This window comes from Mobula birostris, chromosome 1 (assembly GCF_030028105.1).
Source record: "Mobula birostris isolate sMobBir1 chromosome 1, sMobBir1.hap1, whole genome shotgun sequence".
Classification (NCBI taxonomy): domain Eukaryota; kingdom Metazoa; phylum Chordata; class Chondrichthyes; order Myliobatiformes; family Myliobatidae; genus Mobula; species Mobula birostris.
The window spans coordinates 222261208-222284125 of NC_092370.1; the positions used below are offsets into that span (position 1 = coordinate 222261208).

At 48.1% G+C, this 22918-nt stretch overlaps 1 protein-coding gene across 4 annotated transcripts in view; it reads right to left on the reverse strand.

Annotated features, from left to right (window-relative positions):
• The window catches only part of esr2a (estrogen receptor 2a), a 254930-nt gene continuing 232012 nt past the window's right edge, over positions 1-22918 (reverse strand). For 3 of the 4 annotated variants that reach the window (XM_072272202.1, XM_072272229.1, XM_072272192.1), the window contains exons 8-9: positions 6612-6792; positions 1-2896 (exon numbers count right to left, since the gene is read on the reverse strand). In XM_072272202.1, the coding sequence (XP_072128303.1) occupies positions 2740-2896; positions 6612-6792 (338 nt within the window). In that variant the 3' untranslated portion in view covers positions 1-2739. Of the gene's footprint in view, positions 2897-6607; positions 6793-22918 lie in introns of those variants that run through there. The other variant, XM_072272210.1, reaches the window with a different exon arrangement.

Below are 22918 nucleotides of genomic sequence, written 5' to 3' on the forward strand. Positions count from 1 at the left end.
ATAAATAATTTTATGCAATCAACAATACACAGCTGTAAAATCCATCTGGTTGTTAACATTCATTGCCACAGAGTTGCGGGCTGCAGCAGAGAAAATATACATTCATGAGGGCAGCGGTCTGATTAAAGGATGGGTCAGCCGTGCCCCTGGCCTGCGGTGGGGATAACAGATGCAAGGTGTGGGGCTGCAGGTGTGCGGATGGGGAACAGCTGGATCGCCCTGGCAAATGGCTGACAGATTCTGCTTGGAGGAGAGTTGGGGGTAGGAGGAGGGGGCTCAGGGTGGGACTGTCCATAACGGGGCAGAGGTAGTCAATTATGGGGCAGGGTTGGCCGGTACTGAGTCGTGGCTGAGGGACAGGGGAAAGAGTCGGAAGGTGGTGTTTGGGCTCTGTCAAGGCCGGATCTTGGAACCACACCCCCCCCCCCCCGCCACCCTTGAGGAGTGGGGTCCAGCAGCCCAGGCTGATCCTAGCAGGGACAGATGAAACTCCCATGATCCATCCTGTTACTCAATACTTGACCGGAAGGTCTGGCTGATGAGGACCGCTGCTCGCCTGGGGACTGAGGGGATGGTGGGAGGAGGGATAGAGAGAGGAGCAGATGTGAGGCCAGTGATGGTCTGTGCCTGGGGTGGGGTACACACAAGAGCGGTTGTAACAGTTGGCCTCCAGGGTCCCCAGCTCTATAACCCAGCCCCATGCCCCCACCCAGCTGAGTATCCCAGGTGGTGGATGGACTGGGGTGCTGGAGGGGGGGGGGGGTCACAGATTCCCTGCAGCCAGCCTTCTCAGGAGTGGTGGTGGCAGAGAAGGACCCAGGGTCAAGGGTCAAAGCTGGGTCACAGGTTAGACCCAGGGGAAAGGGGTCACCATCTTGAACAAAGCTACCAGCACCCAACCCCCCTGACTCCTCCTATCCTATACTCCCTTGAGACCCTCCCCAACCCTGCAAACTCCTGTAATCCACAATTCTGCTGCCTGTATATCCCAACCATCTACTCCCCACAACCCCCTTCCCCCCTTCAGGAGAGCCTTTGCATTGCTGGAGGCTCTGAGGAAGTGAGTGTGTGTGGGGAGTGGGGGAAGGGGTTACGTGAGTGTGTGAGAGTGTGTGTGTGTGTGTATATGTATGTGTATGTGTGTAAAATACACACACACACACACACAGTGGTGTGAAGAGTGATTGTTTGTGGTCTTTTGCTGCTGTAGCCCATCCATTTAAGGTCCAACGTGTTGTGCATTCAGAGATGCTCTTCTGCACACCACTGTTGTAACACGTTGTTATTTGAGTTACTGGTGCCTTCCTGTGAGTTTGAACTGGCTATTCTCCTCTGCTCCTCTCTCATTAGCAAGGCATTTTTTGGGGAGGTTGGGGTGACTCAGTGGCTCAAGAGAGAAATCCTGTGAGGTCCATTCCCTCCACCCATCCCAGGGCTGGAATGTGGAGCCTAGGGAGTGGGGGGGCAGGGTAGTCACGCCCCTGCCCAGGAACCTCCAACCCCCTAAGAGCAGTAAAGAAGGGATCTCACTGTGCCAGAGATAGTGAGGTGAGAGGGCCAGCATCCCACCCCTCAGTACAGCAGAGTCACAGGCAGTTCAGACTCAAAGAGCTGGACACAGCTCAGCACATCACCGAAACCAGCCTCTCCTCCATGGTCTCTGTCTGCACTTCTCACTACCTTGGTAAAGCAGTCAGCATCATCAAAGACCCCACCCGCTCCTCTTCCCTCTCCCATTGGGCAGAAGATAGAAAAGACTGAAAGCGTATGCCAGCAGGCTCGAGGATAGCTTTTGCCCCACGGATGAACAGTTCCCTAGTGTGAGAAGATGGACTCCTGACCTTACAATCTACCTCAACGTGACCTTGCGCCTGTCTGTCTGCCTGCACTTCCTCTATAACACTTTATTCTGCACTCTGTTGCTGTTTCCCCTTGTACTTTCTCAAAGCACTGTTGTGATGAAACCATCTGTATGGATGGCATGCAAAACAAAGTTTTTCCCTGTACCCCCAATTCCAATTTCGTCCGTGCTCTCCGAGGAAGTTTCCTGAGCTACCCCCTGAGAGGCCTCTGTTCCCAAACAGTCAAGTGTGCTGTCATGGCTGCTCCAGAATGTCATCCTTTGCCTCTTGTCCCTTCACCTCTCACCCCTTGTCCCCTTGCCCCATTTGACCTCTCATTCCTTGACCCTTGTCCCTCAACCTTTGCCCTATTCTCCTCATTGCCTGTCCCTCGAACCATTACTCCTTGCCCCCTCACCCCTCATTCCTTGTCCCTTCTCTCACCACTTGCCTCACTGCAGGCAGGAACAGACTGCAGCCCCCCATCCCATAACATTAGGTGCTGTGCCTGTAACTTGGGTGATGGGGTGAATGGGATCTCCTGTTACTTACCCCAGTCTCAGGTGCAGGGAGAGGAGTTCTGGGGATTGGGGGCGGTTGGACAGGAGGCCAGCCATTGGGAAACATTTGGGTGGGGGGGGGGGTCAGTAGGGTTGGGATAGTGGAGACAGGGGCGAGGGGATCTGGGGTTATGTGGGCTAGTGCTCACCTATCAGCTCCCTAACCCACCCACCCCCACCCCGTTCAACTGTACCCTCTTCACTGAGCCTCCCCGCTGGTGTCTCCCTTCCCTCCTGCCAAGAAAAGGAATGGTGTCAGAGTTTGGGATGAGGTTTCCTGTTTGGATAGCTGGGTTTGGGAGGGAAGCTGTGTCACAGGGGCAGGGAATTTGCAGAGTTCAGAGATTGTCACCCTTCGACTGCCCGGGGTTGTGCTCTTCCGGGGGCTTGCGGTAATTGTAGATGACGTGAGCGTCCAACATCTCCAGCAGCAGGTCATAGAAGGGAACCATGTTCTTACACTTCATACTGTAGAGGTGCTCCATGCCTTTGTTACTGTGGGGTGGACAACAGGGAGAGGCAGTGAAACAGGTGGGAGGCGATACACATACACACACACAATGTGATTAATGACAACGTTGTTACAGTTTGGTTACTAGGTACAGTTACAGTGGTTACAGTCTGGGTCACAGGATACAACACTGTTACAATATATGGTACAGCAATATTACAGTGTAGCTACAGTTTGGTGACGGTGTGGTCACCTGGCACAGTGGTTACAATGTAGTTAGTATGGTTCACAGGCAGTGTTGGTACAGTCAGGGTAATGTGTCACAGTGAGTCACAGTTAGATCAAGTGGTTATAGTTCGGGTTACGTGGCAGAGTACTGATACAGTACACCCCGTTGATACAGTCCACCCCGGTGACACAGTACACCCCGGTGTCAGAGTACACCCCGCTGATACAGTCCACCCCAGTGACACAGTCCACCCCCGGTGTCAGAGTACACCCCAGTGACACAGTCCACCCCGGTGTCAGAGTACACCCCGTTGATACAGTACATCCTGGTGATACAGTCCACCCCAGTGACACAGTCCACCCCCGGTGTCAGAGTACACCCCAGTGACACAGTCCACCCCGGTGTCAGAGTACACCCCGTTGATACAGTACATCCTGGTGATACAGTCCACCCCGGTGACACAGTACACGCCGGTGTCAGAGTACACCCCGTTGATACAGTACACCCCGGTGTCAGAGTACATTCTGGTGACACAGTCCACCCCGCTGATACAGTACATCCCGGTGATACAGTCCACCCCGCTGACACAGTCCACCCCGGTGTCAGAGTACACCCCGTTGATACAGTACATCCTGGTGATACAGTCCACCCCGGTGACACAGTACACGCCGGTGTCAGAGTACACCCCGTTGATACAGTACATCCTGGTGATACAGTCCACCCCGGTGACACAGTACACCCCGGTGTCAGAGTACATTCTGGTGACACAGTCCACCCCGCTGATACAGTACATCCCGGTGATACAGTCCACCCCGCTGACACAGTCCACCCCGGTGACAGAGTGCTGATACAGTACATCCTGGTGATAAGGTACACCCCGGTGACAGAGTACTGATACAGTACACCCCGCTGATACAGTCCACCCCGGTGATACAGTCCACCCCGGTGTCAGAGTCCACCCTGGTGACACAGTACACCCCAGTGATACAGTCCACCCCGGTGTCAGAGTACACCCCGGTGTCAGAGTACACCCCGGTGATACAGTCCACCCCGGTGTCAGAGTACACCCCGTTGATACAGTACATCCTGGTGATACAGTCCACCCCGGTGACACAGTACACGCCGGTGTCAGAGTACACCCCGTTGATACAGTACATCCTGGTGATACAGTCCACCCCGGTGACACAGTACACCCCGGTGTCAGAGTACATTCTGGTGACACAGTCCACCCCGCTGATACAGTACATCCCGGTGATACAGTCCACCCCGCTGACACAGTCCACCCCGGTGACACAGTCCACCCCGGTGACAGAGTGCTGATACAGTACATCCTGGTGATAAGGTACACCCCGGTGACAGAGTACTGATACAGTACACCCCGCTGATACAGTCCACCCCGGTGATACAGTCCACCCCGGTGTCAGAGTCCACCCTGGTGACACAGTACACCCCGGTGATACAGTCCACCCCGGTGACAGAGTACACCCCGGTGATACAGTACACCCCGGTGTCAGAGTACACCCCGGTGACACAGTACACCCCGTGACACAGTACGCCCCGGTGACACAGTATGCCCCGGTGACACAGTACACCCCGGTGATACAGTCCACCCCGGTGACACAGTATGCCCCGGTGACACAGTACACCCCGGTGACAGAGTGCTGATACAGTACACCCCGGTGATACAGTACACCCCGGTGTCAGAGTACACCCCGGTGATACAGTACACCCTGGTGACACAGTACACCCCAGTGACACAGTCCACCCCGCTGATACAGTCCACCCCAGTGTCAGAGTACACCCCGGTGACACAGTACATCCCGGTGATACAGTCCACCCCGGTGACACAGTCCACCCCGGTGTCAGAGTACACCCCAGTGACACAGTTCACTCCGGTGACACAGTCCACCCCGGTGACACAGTACACCCCGGTGACAGAGTGCTGATACAGTACACCCCGGTGATACAGTACACCCCGGTGATACAGTACACCCTGGTGACACAGTACACCCCGGTGACACAGTCCACCCCGCTGATACAGTCCACCCCAGTGTCAGAGTACACCCCGGTGACACAGTACATCCCGGTGTCAGAGTACACCCCGGTGACACAGTTCACTCCGGTGACACAGTCCACCCCGGTGTCAGAGTACACCCCGGTGACACAGTTCACTCCGGTGACACAGTCCACCCCGGTGACACAGTACACCCCGGTGACACAGTCCACCCCGATGACACCCTACACCCCGGTGACACCCTACACCCCGGTGACACAGTCCACCCCGGTGATACAGTCCACCCCGGTGACACAGTCCACCCCGGTGTCAGAGTACACCCCAGTGACACAGTTCACTCCGGTGACACAGTCCACCCCGGTGACACAGTACACCCCGGTGACAGAGTGCTGATACAGTACACCCCGGTGATACAGTACACCCCGGTGTCAGAGTACACCCCGGTGATACAGTACACCCTGGTGACACAGTACACCCCGGTGACACAGTCCACCCCGCTGATACAGTCCACCCCAGTGTCAGAGTACACCCCGGTGACACAGTACATCCCGGTGTCAGAGTACACCCCGGTGACACAGTTCACTCCGGTGACACAGTCCACCCCGGTGTCAGAGTACACCCCGGTGACACAGTTCACTCCGGTGACACAGTCCACCCCGGTGACACAGTACACCCCGGTGACACAGTACACCCCGGTGACACAGTCCACCCCGATGACACCCTACACCCCGGTGACACCCTACACCCCGGTGACACAGTACACCCCGGTGACACAGTCCACCCCGGTGTCAGAGTACACCCCGGTGACATAGTCCACCCCGGTGTCAGAGTCCACCCCGGTGACACAGTACACCCCGGTGTCAGAGTACACCCCGGTGACATAGTCCACCCCGGTGTCAGAGTCCACCCCGGTGACACAGTACACCCCGGTGTCAGAGTACACCCCGGTGACACAGTCCACCCCGGTGTCAGAGTACACCCCGGTGACATAGTACACCCCGGTGTCAGAGTACACCCCGGTGACACAGTCCACTTCGGTGACACAGTCCACCCCGGTGACACAGTACACCCCGGTGTCAGAGTACACCCCGTGACACAGTACACCCCGGTGATACAGTCCACCCCGGTGACACAGTACACCCTGCTGATACAGTACACCCCGGTGACACAGTCCACCCTGGTGACACAGTCCACCCCGGTGACACCCTACACCCCGGTGACAGAGTACACCCCGTGACAGTACACCCCGGTGACACAGTCCACCCTGCTGATACAGTCCACCCCGGTGTCAGAGTACACCCCGGTGTCAGAGTACACCCCGCTGACACAGTACACCCCAGTGACACAGCACACTCCGGTGTCAGAGTACACCCTGGTGACACAGTCCACTCCGGTGACACAGTACACCCCGGTGACACAGTCCACTCCGGTGACACAGTACACCCCGGTGTCAGAGTACACCCCGGTGACACAGTACACCCCGGTGTCAGAGGGAGGGAGCCTGCGGTGTGCCTACCTGGCGTGCCGGACATGTGAAAGCAGCATGAGGAGGTGGGCCAGCCTGGTGGCCTGTTGCTGGGGTGGGATCCCACTCCGGGACATGCACCAGATCAGTGTGTCCGTGATGGTGTCCAGGATCTTGTGCAGCTTCTCCCTGTTCTCCTGCTCCTCCGAAATTCTGGAACGGGGAAACATGCCTGTGGGGACAGAATCCGGCCGCTCAGATTGGACAGTGTGGAGGGAGTTTCACGCTGTGGCTGACCCCGGGAGTGAGTGATGGGACAGTGTGGAGGGAGCTTCACTCTGTGTCTGATCCCTGGAGTGTGTGATGGGACAGTGTGGAGGGAGTTTCACGCTGTGTCTGACCCCGGGAGTGTGTTATGGGACAGTGTGGAGGGAGTTTCACGCTGTGGCTGACCCCGGGAGTGAGTGATGGGACAGTGTGGAGGGAACTTCACTCTGTGTCTGATCCCAGGAGTGAGTGATGGGACGATGTAGAGAGAGCTTTGCTCTGTCTGACTCCAGGAGTGTGTGCTAGGACAGTGTGGATAGAGCTTCATGCTGTGTCTCACCCCAGAAGTGTGAGATGGGATGGTGTAGAAGGAGATTTACTCTGTCTGACCCTGGGAGTGAGGGAGCGGGCTAATGTTAAAATCTTTCCTCGTCGCCAACAACCAGATGCTTATGGAGGACTGGCTCAAACTTGCAGTCATAAAGTGTTGGCCACCGATCAGAGCGAAACACAATTAAGTCCAGTCCTTTTGCCTGGGGAGTTCCAAACACATCGGTCAATAAAATAAAACAACTATATTGTAATTCAATAAATTGTCCGACAGCAGATCACTTTGATGGTTTTATGGAGAAATTCCTTTACAGAAATCAGTAACAGTGATGGCACAGAGTGCGGCTTTTTCTGGGAACTATCTCTACATGGTCGTCCAGGACAGGGAGGGAAGTTTGGGATCATGGCACGTGGAACGGGAAGCAGAGGGGATGGTGGGCACCACCCTGGGAGATGGGGAATGCTTTGCCTCAACAAATATGTCCAAATATTGAGAATCCCACTTGCCCGCTGTCAAAAATCTGCAGGCCACCATCCATCTCCTGAAGCCCATGTACCATGAACTGATCTGTGACTGAGCTCCACCCACCTCGCTTTTCCCCATGACCCGGAACAGCCTGAGCATTCCCAGCCCTTAAACAAGCAAAAATTACTTTCAGCTTCAGAAGGGCAAGTGTGCGAGGCATTGCACTTTGGGAGGTTACATGTACGGGAGAAGTGTACAAGACCCCTGGGAACATTGATGCCCAGAATGATCCTAAGGTGCAAGTCCACAGATTCCTGAAAATGGCATCACAAGTAGATAGGGAGAAACTGCAGAGGCTCATGGGCAATGCCCCATGTTAAGATATAAAAGCGATTTAGTTTGATACAAAATCATAGCCTTCAAAGCAGATAGGTGAATTGTGGCATTCTCTGCCCTGGAGAGTTGAGGAGACTGGTACAGCAGGGATAATTGATGTGGAGGTAGATACATCATAAGCATGTAAGAAATAGGAGCAGGAGTAGGCCATCGAGCCTGCTCCACCATTCAATATCTGACCATGGACTCATCTCCGTCTACCCTTAACTCCCCCGCTATGCAAAAATCTATCCAACCTTGTCTTAAACGTATTTACTGAGGTAGCCTCCACTGCTTCATTAGCAGAGAATTCCACAGATTCACCACTCTGGGAAAAGCAGTTCCTCCTCATCTCCATCCTAAATCTACTCCCCCGAATCTTGAGGCCATGTCCTCTAGCTCTGTGTTCACTACCTACCAGCATCTTTGAACAACTGGGGAATTGAGGGCTCCAGGGAACAGGCACAGCAATGGACTGTCTCAGGAAGACAATGTCCATCGAATATCTCCACCATGCCATCGTTTCACAGCTACCATCACACAGGAGGTAGAAGCCTGAAGTCCAACTCCACCAAGTTCAGGAACGGCGACCTCCCTTCAACCTTTCGATCTTGAACCAAATGGCAAAATCCTAATCACCACAGTATAGCAACACGATGATCACTTTTTGACTTCTTAGCTCTTTCCTCCCTTGTGACTTTCGTAAACACGGTGAATGCTGTTTATTTGATGTTCTGTGCCTGTGGTACTGCTGGAAGTTTTTCACTGCAACTGTACATACATGTACCTCTGCAGATGACAATAAACTCAACTTTGGTTTTGTGATCTGAGAGAAAGCGAACATAGAACATTGCTGCACAGTACAGGCCCTTCAACCCATGGTGTTCTGCTAACCCATTATCCGACTCCCAAGATCAAAATAACTCCTCCCTCCCTCATAGTTCTCTATTTTTCTATCGTCCATGTGCCTATCTAAGAGTCTCTTAAATTTCCCTAATGTATCTGCCTCCATCTCCATCACTGGCAGGGCATTCTATGCACAACTGTGTAAAAAAAAACTACCTCTGACTTCCCCTCTATACTTCCCTCCAATCACCTTAAAATTACGCCCTCTCTTATTATCCATTTCTACGCTGGGGAAAAAAGTCTCTGTCTGCCCTCTGTTTTTATACTTCTTATCATCTTGTACTCTTCTATCAAGACACTGCTCATCCTCTTTTACTCTAAAGTGAAAAGCCCTGGCTCACTCAACCTATCCTCATAAGACATGCTCTCTAATCCAGGCAGCGTCCTGGAAAACCTCTAAAGCTTCCACATTCTCCCCACAATGAGGTTACCTTAACCGAACACATTAGCCCCCCCCCCGCCCGCCACCAGTGAGGACATCTTCTAAAGGTAATACCTCAAGGCAGCAGCATGGATGAGTAAGGACCCTCACCATCCACGACGTGCCCCCTTTCCCTCACCCTCCAGGACATGACGTGCCCTCTTTCCATGACCACCATCAGGGTGCAGGCACAGAAGTCTGAAGACTCCAACTCAGCGTTTTAGGAACAGTTTCTGCCCCTCTGCCATCAGATTGCTGAACAGTCCATGAACACTATTTCACTCTCTTTTTGCACTATTTATTGTAATATGTTTATGTATTGCCCTGTACCACTGCAGCAAAAGAACAAATTTCATGACGTATGTCAGTAATAACAAACCTGATTCTGATATGAACTGGGATTGTATTGAACAGATGGGTCAAATGGCCCAGAGCCATTCTTATGTAGAACTGAAGAAAGTGAATTACAAGACTGACTGTGGTAGACAGAGACACCTTGTTAGAGAGTGTGCTAGTACACCAGCAATGTTTAATATTCAAAGATTTAAAATAAACAACAAAGTTTAGCCCTTTAAGGCAAAGACAAAACAATGGCAGAAAGCTCCAAATGTGCTTCTAAGAGAAGTTAAAGAGAGCATTAGATCAAAGGAAAAGGGTTATGAGGATGTCAGGAAGAGCAGCTAGCCCAAGGGTTGTGAATGTTTCTGAACTTAGCTGAAGAGGACTGAGGTGGTGGGAATGGAAAGATAAATGCGAGGCAGGGCTTGGAGACAGACTGTGTCTGCAGATGTAAAAGGGAAAAGTTAATGTGGCCCTATAGAAAGTATACAGAGGTCTGTCCACACCTCAGTCTGGTGAACCCTTCTCCAGTCCACTTCGTCTTGGTCACCCCCTTCTGGCTCTTCCAGCCCTCACTGAACTTTTCAATTCCAAGTGGGGAGAGTCGGCAGCTTTAAACTTTTAGGCATTAAGGCCATAAGACATAGGAGCAGAATTAGGCAGTTCAGCCCATCAAGTCACCGAGGACCTATCAACCTTTGCTTTAAATATATCCAGTGACTTGGGCCTCCACAGCTGTCTGAAGCAATGAATTCCACAGATTCACCACCCTCTGGTTAAAGAAATTCCTCCTCATCTCTATTAACATACTGGATGACCTGTCCTGGGCCCAGCACATAGATGCAATCATAAGGAAGGCACGCAAACGTCTTTTACTTTCTTAGCAGGTTAAAGAGGTTTTGGTTGTCATGGAGTCGTAGAATACTACAGCACAGAAACAAGCCCTACATCCCATCATTTGGGCAGCACAGTAACGTAGTAGTTGGCACAATGCCTTACTGTATCAGTGACCTGAGTTCAATTCCCGTTATTGCCTGTAAGGAGTTTGTACATTCACCCCGTGACTGCACGGGTTTCATTGGGGTGCCTGGATTTCCTCCCACAGTCCAAAGACGTACCAGTGTGTAGATTTATTCATCACTGTAAGTTGTCTCATGATTGGGCTCGGACTAAATCGGGGGATTGCTGGGTGGAGTGGCTCAAAGGATGGGAAGAGCCTAGTCCATAAATAAATACATAAAAGTTGATAAAGTATACTAAGTCAGTGTGTTGGAAATATAACAGAAGTACACAAAATTATGAGGCTATAGATAGGGTTAATGCAAGCAGGCTTTTTCCACTGAGGTTGGGTGGGAGGTCATGAATTAAGAGTGACAGGTGAAAAGTTTAAGGAGAATGTAGGGGGAAACTTCTTTACTCAGAGGTTCATGACAGTGTAGTCCATGCCAGCCTGCTTTTCTAACCTAGTCCCATCTACCTGAACCTGGACCATAGTTCATTTCTGAACACTCTTACAAACTTCTACAGATCTACCAATAGAAGTATCCTGACTGGTTGCTGTTGTGTATTTAATATCTCAGTACTATTGTAAACATATTGTTTGATTAAGCGTTGTTTAAATAATTCATTACAGGTTATATGTAAAACTATTGGAATGGCACGTGTCATTAAATTACCACATCATAAATGCATGCCTCCACTAAAAGTAAAAATGAAGAGTACATATTTGTCCTCATTTTTCTTTCAAATAGTTTTATGTTTTGGAGTTACAGTGGCGACGAGGATGGGAATTAAAACAAACCTGAGATAACGACCTACCTGCTGAAGTGCAGCACATTTTTTTTTTTCGCAAAGGGAAAAGAAACATTCCAATTTAAAAAATGCATAGCAAAATGTTTGAGTTAAAAAAAAAGGAAAGACGTACATCGAGCGCAGAAATTCTACACAATGTTGTGCCGACCATGTAACCAACTCTAGTATCTGCCTAGAATTTCCCTAGCACATAGCCCTCTATTTTTCTAAGCTCCATCTACCTATCTAAGAGGCTCTGATAAGACCCTATTGTATCCACTTCCACTACCGCCGCCAGCAGTGCATTCCACAAACCCACCACTCTCTATGCGAAAACTTACCCCTGACATCCCCTCGGTACCTATTTCCAAGCACCTTAAAACTATGTCCTCTCGTGTTAACCATTTCAGACCTGGGAAAAAGCCTCTGGCTATCCACACGATCAATGCCCCTCATGTACATCTCTATCAGGTCACCTCTCATCCTTCGTCATTCCAAGGAGAAAAGGCCAAGTTCACTCAACCTATTCTCATAAGGTATGCTCTCCAATCCAGGCAACATCTTTGTAAATCTCCTCTGCACTCTCTCTATAGTATCCACATCCTTTCTGTAATAAGGTGACCAGAACTGAACACAGTACTCCAAGTGGGGTCTGACCAAGGTCTTATATAGCTGTAACATTATCTCACAGCTCTTGAACTCAATCCCATGGATGATGAATGCCAACACACCATATGTCTTCCTAGCAAAACTGTCAATCAGGTTTAAAAAAAGGCAGAAAACAGATGAATTAATGGGTTCATAAACAGTAATTAATGGATGATGATCATAAATTTTTAAAGTAGAAGAAATAGATGGCTATATCAGAAAGATAGGTGTGTTTGATTGTACAAGAGATAACTGAATGATGTATACTGAGCAAATTGAGCAGTATTTTGAAGCAAATGGAATAATCAATGAGAAACGAGTGCCAATTTTGCTGAGTGCTCTTGGTGGAAAAGCATATAGTTTGCTTAGAAGTTTGGCTGCTCCAAACAAACCAGACTAAATTTGCTTTGCTGATACTGTGAAAGTAATGCAGGAACATTTAGAACCAAACACACTGTTGATTTCAGGACACTTTAGTTTTCATAATTGGAATCAAAAGAAGGGGTCTCAATTTCCACTTATGAGGTTGATTGAATAGAATGAATGTGAGTGTGAACAAAATTTCAATGCCTAAACAGAAATATGCCTGGTTGAACAAAATGCGTTACTGTTGTGGCAGGGGCTCACATATACCAGACTAACGCAGATTTAAAGGTGAGATCTGTAGAAAAATACAACAAAGTAGGACACATACAAAGAGCACATTGAGCAGACACAAATAAACTGACTGCACAGGGAAGAGAAAAAGACAAGCTGCAGTTTCAAAAAAGAGCACTTATCTGTATGCTGTTGATGAAAACTCAGATAGTGATGAGAGGGACAAAAGAATGGGTAGCCTTGAGATTTCTAACCATAGAGAAGCAATATGGCTTACATCAGACGTCAATGGTAAATTAATTAAAATAGAATTAGACACAAGCTTGACTGTTTCAGTCATTCCACAAAATGAGTCTGAACAGCATTTTAAAGATACTCAACTGAAGCCTGCAAGTATTCAATGAATAATTTACAGTATTTTGGAGAAAAGATAACTCCTGTGGGGATGGTATTTGTAACAGTGAAATACAACAGCCAGCAAGCCACATTGGGCTTGTATGTGGTAAAAACATTGTGGGCTTGTGATTGGCTGAGGCAACTGCAACTTGATTGGAGACCCATCCACTATTTGCATGCCACATCCCCTGTAATAGAGTCAACTGAGATAGAATTAAGAGAGATACTGGATGCTGCCACAGCAGTGTTCAAGGATAGCGTTGGAAAACTCAAACATATCAAAGGTAAAGTAACGTTGAAATGAAAATACCACACCCAAGTTTTCCAAAGCCTGTCCGATTCCCTACACAATCCGTGATAAAGTGCCAGTGAGCTAGATCTCATGGAGGCTGAAGGAATGTTTTCCAAGGTTGAGTGCAGCCCATGGGCAACGCTGTCAAAATCTGTGTTAATTTTAAGATCTCCATCAAACCAGTACTGAAAGTAGATCAATACCCCCTGCTCAGGATAGAGGATGTCTTTCTGGAGGAAAACTTCACAAAGTGGACTTAGCTGAGGCCTACCAACAGATAGAGATGGAAGGAGAGTCCAAAGTGTTTCTCACCATAGGCACCCACAAAAGTCTTTATCGCTATAATAGGCTTATTTCTGGAGCAGCATCTGCACCTGCACTTTGGCAGAAAGCAATGGACCGGGTGATGCAAGGCTGCCCAGGTACTCAGTGTTACCTGAACAACATCATTGTTACCGGCAAGGGTGTGTGTCACACCATTGACACACAAGAATTACCCAAGTGCACTGAGAAAATTCAAACAGTGGTGGATATCCCAAGACCAAGATGTGGTAGTTTTTAGGATGTGTCATTTACTACAACAGGTTCCTGCCAAACCCATAGAACACCCCATAGCCTTTGTGTCACGTTCCCTTACTGCTGCTGAGAAAAATCAGGCACAGATTGACAGAGAGGCCTTGAGTCTGGTTTGGGGTGCAATATGTTTCAACCAGTGCTTGAATGGAAGAAAGTTTATCCTCATTACCGATCATCAATGACTAGTGTCCACTTTCAATCCACAGAAGGGTGTTTCACTATCAGCAGCAGCTCGAATACAGAGATGGACTCTGTTTTGTGGAGGACACCATTAGAAGATCAAATTCAAGAGAAAACTAATCACGGAAATGCTGATGGATTGTCCCATTTATCCTTGGAAAAGGAAATATCTGAAACATTTATACAAGAGGACAACCCTCTCGACATATTCTCCATAATGAAAATCACTATTACAACAAAAGTGGTCCAAAAGAAAACCAGAAAAGATCGCACACTGTCTCAGGTCTACATAGCACTTAAAGTGACCGGAATGTACAGCAGAAACTTCAGTTCCCCCATTTTTACCAATTCCAGGATGAACTTGCCCTTGAAAGGGGTATCCTTATGTGGAGACAGAGAGTTGTTGTACCATTAAAGCTGAGAGCTAAGGTGTTGGAGGAGCTACAGGCTAGTCCATCTAGGCATGGTCAAAATGGAAGCATTGGCTCGAAGCTTTGTCTGGTGGCCGGTAAATAGATCAGCAGATTGAGCAGCTTGCCAAGAAGATGCCAAGATCAGCACCTCTCCATCCCTAGGAACGGCCTGAATTACCCCAGCAGAGGATTCATGTTGATTTTGCCAGACTATTCATGGGCATAGATTTCTTGGTAGTAACAGATGCAGCTTAAAAAGTGGCCAGAAGTGTTCCTGATAGCATCTATTACAGCTTCGCACATTGTCGACATGTTGAGAAGCCTCTTCTCAAGATCTCATGGTCCAGAAGATTTAGTTAGTGACAATGGACCACAATTTGTTGTGGAAAAGCTTCAGTCATTCCTGAAAATGGACGGGATAAGACATATTCCATCTGCACTGTACAACTCAGCTACAAATGGTTTGGTGAAGCGGTTTATCCAGAGTCTAAAGAACGCACTGCGAGCAATGTCAGCAGAACACACTACACTGACACTGAATCAGAAGCTCGCCAATTTGCTCCTTGCGTATCACAGTGCAGCACACTCCACAACCAGCAACTCACCAGCTATGCTGTCCCTGAGTCATCCCTTGTGTTCACGCTTGGATCTCCTCAAACCCAATCTCAGAAGGAATATGCAGTAGAAACAGCTGAGACATATTGAGGGCTCCTCAAACAAGGAGTTTCATTCTTGGACAAACTGTCCTGGTGAGGGACTACAGAGGTAATCAGAAGTGGGTACTAGGCAAGATTAAGTACAGAACTAGACCACTCTCCTACACAGTGGTGTTCATCTCTGATGTCATCTGGATATGTCCCATTGATCAGTTGAGGACAGCAGAGTAATATGGAATACAGAATGATATATATATGTGTGTGTGTATATATATATATATATATATATATATATATATATATATATATATATATACATACACACACACACACACACTATATAAACATGCATTGTATATTGAGTTGGAGTTGGTGTTTGCGTACAATGCTCCCACAGTCACCATCTTCTGGATAGACCATGAAACCAAATATTTCATTTCTTTTATGTTTTTCATCTTGAACATGATTCTGGAACTGTTGGAGCCTGTGATTTGCAGTTTGGAGATCATTTGGGTGCTTCAGCACTCTGCAGTCTCTGAGAGGATTCCAGGAGGCTGAACCCCGGAACAAGTTGGCTACAGGACGTGGCTCGAGCCAATGTTCAACCCCATTTAGACGATTAAAGCAATGAGGGGGGTTAAAATATTGAGCGGAATGCAGAGGGTGAGTGCCGGCTACCTGCCTTTGGATTGCTGAGTGGGATCGCTCTGCTACGGAGAGAGGAGACTGCTTTTTTATCGCTGGTGGGATTGCTGTGCTACTGGAGGGAAGAGACTGTCTTTTTTATCACTTGAAGGTTGAGGGGGGACTTTATAGAGGTACTTAAAATTATAAGGAGGATAGATAGAGTTGATGTGGATAGGCTTTTTCCATTGAGAGTGGGAGAGATTCAAACAAGAGGCCATGAGTTGAGAGTTAAAGGGCAAAAGTTTAGGGGTAACATGAGGGGGAACTTCTTTACTCAGAGAGGTGGCTGTTTGGAACGAGCTTCCAGCAGAAGTGGTTGAGGCAGGTTCGATTTTGTCATTTAAAGTAAAATTGGATAGCTATATGGACAGGAAAGGAATGGAGGGTTATGGGCTGTGTGCGGGTTGATGGGACTAGGTGAGAGTAAGCGTTCAGCACGGACCAGAAGGGCCGAGATGGCCTGTTTCCATGTTGTAATTGTTATATGGTTATATGGAATATTCAAAGGCCTAGATAGAGTGGATATTGGGAAGATGTTTCCATTAGTGGGAAATTTGAGGACCAGACAGCACAGCCTCAGAATAGAAGGATGTCCCTTTAGAACTGAGATAAGGAGGAATTTCTTACGCTGAATTGATACCTTCTGACCTTTGATCCACCTGCCTTGAGGTAATGTTTCCACTCTCCACGGAGGTGTGGGACCCGATATCCCTGCCCCTCATCATTTCATACACTTCCATCAGAACACCTCAACCACTGCCCTCCACCCAGCCTCCAGTGTTACCAGGCAACCAACCCCAGTCTTTCTCTGCTACAGGGGGTTGACCACCACTAATTTTTATAGGTGCACCATAGAAAGCATCCTATTTGAACTCATCATGGCTTGCTATGGCAACTGCTCCGCCTGTGATCACGAGAGACCGTAGAGAGCTGTGGACGCAGCTCAGCACATCACAGAAACAAGACTTCCTTCTGCGGACTCTGCCTACACTTCTCAGTATAATCAAAGACCCTCGCCCACCCTGGGCATTCTTTCTTCTCCTCCTATCATCGGTCAGGAATTTCTTTAGCCATAGGGTGGTGATTCTGTGGAATTCATTGCCACAGACGGATGTGAAGGCCAAGTCATTGGGTATATTTAAAGTGGATATGCTATTGATTGGACAGGGCATCAAAGGTTATTGGGGGAAGCCAGGAGAATGGGGTTGAGAGGGATAATAAAGCAGGCATGATCAAATGGCGGAGCAGACGTAAAGGGCCGAATGCTCCTAGGACTTTTGGTCAAATTTAGCTAAACAAATGCCACTTTTGCTGAGAGTGCCACAGTAGCATAGCAATTAGCACAACAATAATACAGCTCGGGTCTTTGGAGTTCGATCCCAGCGCCCTCTGTAAGGAGTTAGTATGCCTTCCCCAGGTATCCATGAATTCCTCCAGCTGCTCTGGTCTCCTCCCACAGTCCAAAGACATACGGGTTACTAGGTCAATTGGTCTTTGTAAACTATCCTGTGATTGGCTAGAGTGAAATCGGTGGTTGCTGGTATAGAAGAAATTGTCGTCACCAATCATAAGATGAAATAGCTGGGCTTGGAACACGTGCGCTCTTACGACACAAGCATTCCTTTTATTTTACTGTGCGCAAGGACAACAGCATGAGCCCCTGCCACCCACACTGTTCTGAAGTCTGAATAGAAAACTATTTTTATACCAAATTGGCTTATCAGTTACGGATATTGATCATAGTAAATTGCATATGTTTGAATTCTGTAATCACAAGATCAATAGCCATTCACAAAAGAGATGTTAAAATCAATTAAAACTTCAAGCAGACAGCCGATGATATTTTGAAGTTAGTGAAAACAACAGAGCCTTAGTTGTTGGGTATGTTTAATATCTCTGTTACTGTTCTCTCATCGGTCTCTGGCACTCCCATTGTGTAAAGGGAGACTATGCCTCAGGAAGACCATTCCGGAAAAGTCTCACTATTTTGGCTTGAGTATATACTATCTCGTCTGTAGTAAGCATATCTAGTGGTCCAACTTCAAAGATCTTGCTTGACTACAACTGGCCCAGGCTACCCTTGTCTTCCACACTGGTGGCACGGTTTGAAGGGTCAGAAGGGCCTATTCTGGACTGTATCTTGAAATAAATAAAATAACTAAACTATAAAACAGCCCCAATTTAAGGGCAGAACCACAGAGTTGTATATAATGATGTTGAGCACACCCAGACAGCAGAGGCAGGCAGAGCACTGGAACACAGTAACTGGGACCCATTCATTTAGTGAGGCACTTGCACCCACAGCTAGTCACCCTTGCTCACACTATGCACGGTGGGGCCCGGGAGCCGGGTCTCTGCCAGACCCTGGGTGCTGGAATCACGGACCCTGAGACACTACAAATACTGATACCAAGCCCACGAGGGTTCCCAAAACTCCCTCGCTCTGTATCCAGCAGTTTTATCTTAGGACTGGGACCTACTTTTCTACAGAATATAGAGCATAGAACAGTACAGCACAGTACAGGCTCAAGATATTGTGCTGACCTTCTGACGTACTTTAAGATCAACCTATCTGCTCCCTCCCACATAGCCCTCCCTTTTTCTTTCAGCCATGTGCCTAAGGTTGCCGGTTCCCTGCTTCACTACTTTCACTGACATTTGTGTTTACTGCACTGAAACCCCTCGATCCCTCTGAACCTCATTTACTAAGGTCTCTCTTCATTAGCCCCTTGAATTCTCTCCAGTACCTTCTCCCTTGTAACTGGGATTCTTGCAAGTTCTGCCATGTCACTTGAAATTAGCCCGTCTGAAACCGAGAGACATTAGCAATGGCCTCCACAATGAAGAATGATTCATCAAATCTGCTGATTTCTTGTCTGCTATTATTAATTCAACATCCTCGTCCTCTGGAGACCCAACATTTACCTTAGCAGCCTTCTTCATATTTATATTCCCCGAATAACTCCTACTGTCTGCTTTTATACGGCCTGTATGTTTCATCTCAAAGTTCATTCCCTTCTGAGGAACGAGCTTTATGTGTCACATTCACATTGAAACATACTGTAAAATGCATCATTTACGTCAATGACCAATCCAACCTGGAGTGTCCCCGTGCTTCTAGCACCAACATAGCATGCCCACAATTTAATAACCCTAACCAGCACGCCTTTGGAATGTGGGAGGAACCCCACGCGGTCACAGGGAGAACATACAAACTCCTGACATACAGCTGCGAGAATTGAACCCAATCGCTGGCGCTGTAAACATTATGCTGACCGCTACACTACCGTGCCACCTGTTTCTCTCCATTCCCTCACCCACTCTATCTGCCCACTGGATCCTCTTCCACTGTTCCCATCTGCCCAGCCCACCTTCCTTATTTCTCTCCCACCACACTCCTTCACTGACAGACCTCTAACACCTTCACTCATTACCCCCCAGCCTGTCACTATTGCCGCCCTCCTCTCCTCCATCTGCTTATCACTCGTCCACTTGTGGATCCACCTATCGTCTCCCAGCCTGTCGCTATTCCCACCTACCCTCCTCTATTGCCTATCACCTATCCATCACCTCCCAGCCTGTCGCCATTTCCACCCTCCTTTCCTCCATCTGCTTATCACCTCTACACACCTGGATCCACCCATCACCTCCCAGTCTGCCATTTTTCCCACCCTCTCCTCCTCCATTTGCTTATAACCCACTCCACACCTGGATCCACCCATCACCTCCTAGCCTCTGTCGCTATTCCCACTCTCCCCTCCTCCAACTGCCTTTCACCTCTCCACACCTGGATCCACCTATCACCTGTCAACTCTTCTTCTATCCCTTCGCCTCCCCCTTTACACTGGCTATTCTCCCTCTTTCTTTTAGTCCAGATGAAGGGTCTCAACCTGAAACGTTGACTATTTCTCCCTTCAGATGCTGCCTGACCTGCTGAATTCCTCCAGTACTCTTGCTGAGTTGTGTAGACCATCTCTCTCTAGTCCCCAAAACTGGTCTCTCAACTTGTTTCCCCAGTCCACCTGAGACTATTACAGCCCCCTCCATTATATCTGCCTTTACTTAATGGGAGGACTCTGGTTCTTGACCCGTGGTGTACACCCTTAGACTGTATTTGCAACGTTGTCATATTGTGGTTCATCCACCTTAGGGGACCTTTAAAACAGAGAACAATTCATCACAGTATAGGTTCTTGCGGGGGGGGGGGGGCACAGTGTTGTGCCTTTTAACCTACTCCAAGATCAAAATAACCCTTCCCTCCCAAATAGCCCTCCATTTTTCTATTGTCCATTTGCCTGTCTAAAGGTCTCCCAAATTCCACTAATGTATCTGCCTTTAGCACCACCCCAGGCAGCGTTTTACACAGATACTTAACCACAAGACCCCTTCCTCATTACATAGGGCCAAATCCCAATCTCTGCCATGTACTGCTCAATAAAACAATCTCTGACACACTCCACAAGTTCACCCACAATACCCAGCCGGTCTGGATCATCCAATCAATACATAGATTAAAACCTCCTATGATAATTGCAGTTCCCTTCAAGCACGTCCTGGATACTTGCCCATTTATGTTCCAGGTGACCATAAGACACAGGAGCAGAATGAGGCCATTTGGTCCATTGAGTCTGCTTTGCCACTCCATCATGGCTGGTTTACTATCCCTCTCAACCCCATTCTCCTGCCTTCTCCCCATAACCTTTGACACCCTGACTAATCAAGAAACTATCAACCTCCACTTTAAATATACACGATTACTTGACCTCCATCTGTGGCAATGAATTCACAGATTCGATACCCTCTGGATAAATAACAGTCACCTCTGTTCTAGGGATGACCTCCTATCCTGAGGCTGTGCCCTCTAGTCCTAGACTCTCCCATTAATGGAAACATCCTTTCTAGATCTACTCTATCTATGCTTTTCAATATCTGATAGATTTCAGAATCAGAATCAGGCTTATTATCACCGGCATGTGTCGTGAAATTTGTCACCAGCAGCAGCAGTTCAATGCAATACATAATATAGAAGAAGTGAGAAGAAAATAAATAAGTAAATTACAGTATATATATATATATATATATCTATATATCTATCTATCTATCTATATATATATATATATATATATATATATATATAGAATAGATTAAAAATTGTTCAAAAAGCAGAAATAATATATATTTAAAAAGTGAGGTAGCGTTCACAGGTTCAATATCCATTTAGGAAACGGATGGCAGAGGGGAAGAAGCTGTTCCTGAATCGCTGAGTGTGTGCCTTCAGGCTTCTGTATCTCCTACTGATGTAACAGTGAGAAAAGGGCATGCCCTGGGTGCTGGAGGTCCTTAATAATGAATGCTGCCTTTCTGAGACACTGCTCCCTGAAGATGTCCTGTGCACTTTGTAGGCTCGTACCCAAGATGGAGTTGACTAGATTTACAACCCTCTGCAGCTTCTTTCGGTCCTGTGCAGTAGCCCCTCCATACCAGACAGTGATGCAGCCTGTCAGAATGCTCTCCATGGTACATGCATGAAATCCTCCCTCATTCCTCTAAACTCCAGTGATTACAGGCCCAGAGCCATCAAACACTCCTCATATGTTAACTCTTTCATTCCTGGGGTTAGTCTTGTGAACCTCTTTTGGACCCTCTCCAAAGCCACCAACCTCTCTACCATCCACAACACCATCAATCTTCTGTAACATCCAAAACATCATCAACCTCTCTACCATCCACAACACCATCAATCTTCTGTAACATCCAAAACATCATCAACCTCTCTACCATCCACAACACCATCAATCTTCTGTATCCTCCCCAACACCATCAACCTCTCTACCATCCACAACACCATCAATCTTCTGTATTCTCCTCAACACCATCAACCTCTCTACCATCCACAACACCATCAATCTTCTGTATCCTCCCCAACACCATCAACCTCTCTACCATCCACAACACCATCAATCTTCTGTACCCTCCCCAACACCATCAACCTCTCTACCATCCACAACACCATCAATCTTCTGTATCCTCCCCAACACCATCAACCTCTCTACCATCCACAACACCATCAATCTTCTGTATCCTCCCCAACACCATCAACCTCTCTACCATCCACAACACCATCAATCTTCTGTACCCTCCTCAACACCATCAACCTCTCTACCATCCACAACACCATCAATCTTCTGTACCCTCCCCAACACCTCCAACTTTTCTACCATGCCCAACACCATCAACCTTCTGTATCCTCCCCAACACCATCAACCTCTCTACCATCCACAACACCATCAACCTTCTGTATCCTCCCCAACACCATCAACCTCTCTACCAACCACAACACCATCAATTTTCTGTACCCTCCCCAACACCACCAACCTCTCTACCATCCACAACACCATCAATCTTCTGTACCCTCCCCAACACCTCCAACTTTTCTACCATGCCCAACACCATCAACCTTCTGTATCCTCCCCAACACCATCAACCTCTCTACCATCCACAACACCATCAATCTTCTGTATCCTCCCCAACACCATCAACCTCTCTACCATCCACAACACCATCAATCTTCTGTATCCTCCCCAACACCATCAACCTCTCTACCATCCACAACACCATCAATCTTCTGTATCCTCCCCAACACCATCAACCTCTCTACCATCCACAACACCATCAATCTCTGTACCCTCCCCAACACCACCAACCTCTCTACCATCCACAACACCATCAATCTTCTGTATCCTCCCCAACACCATCAACCTCTCTACCATCCACAACATCAATCTTCTGTATCCTCCCCAACACCATCAACCTCTCTACCATCCACAACACCATCAACCTTCTGTATCCTCCCCAACACCATCAACCTCTCTACCAACCACAACACCATCAATCTTCTGTACCCTCCCCAACACCACCAACCTCTCTACCATCCACAACACCATCAATCTTCTGTATCCTCCCCAACACCATCAACCTCTCTACCATCCACAACACCATCAACCTTCTGTATCCTCCC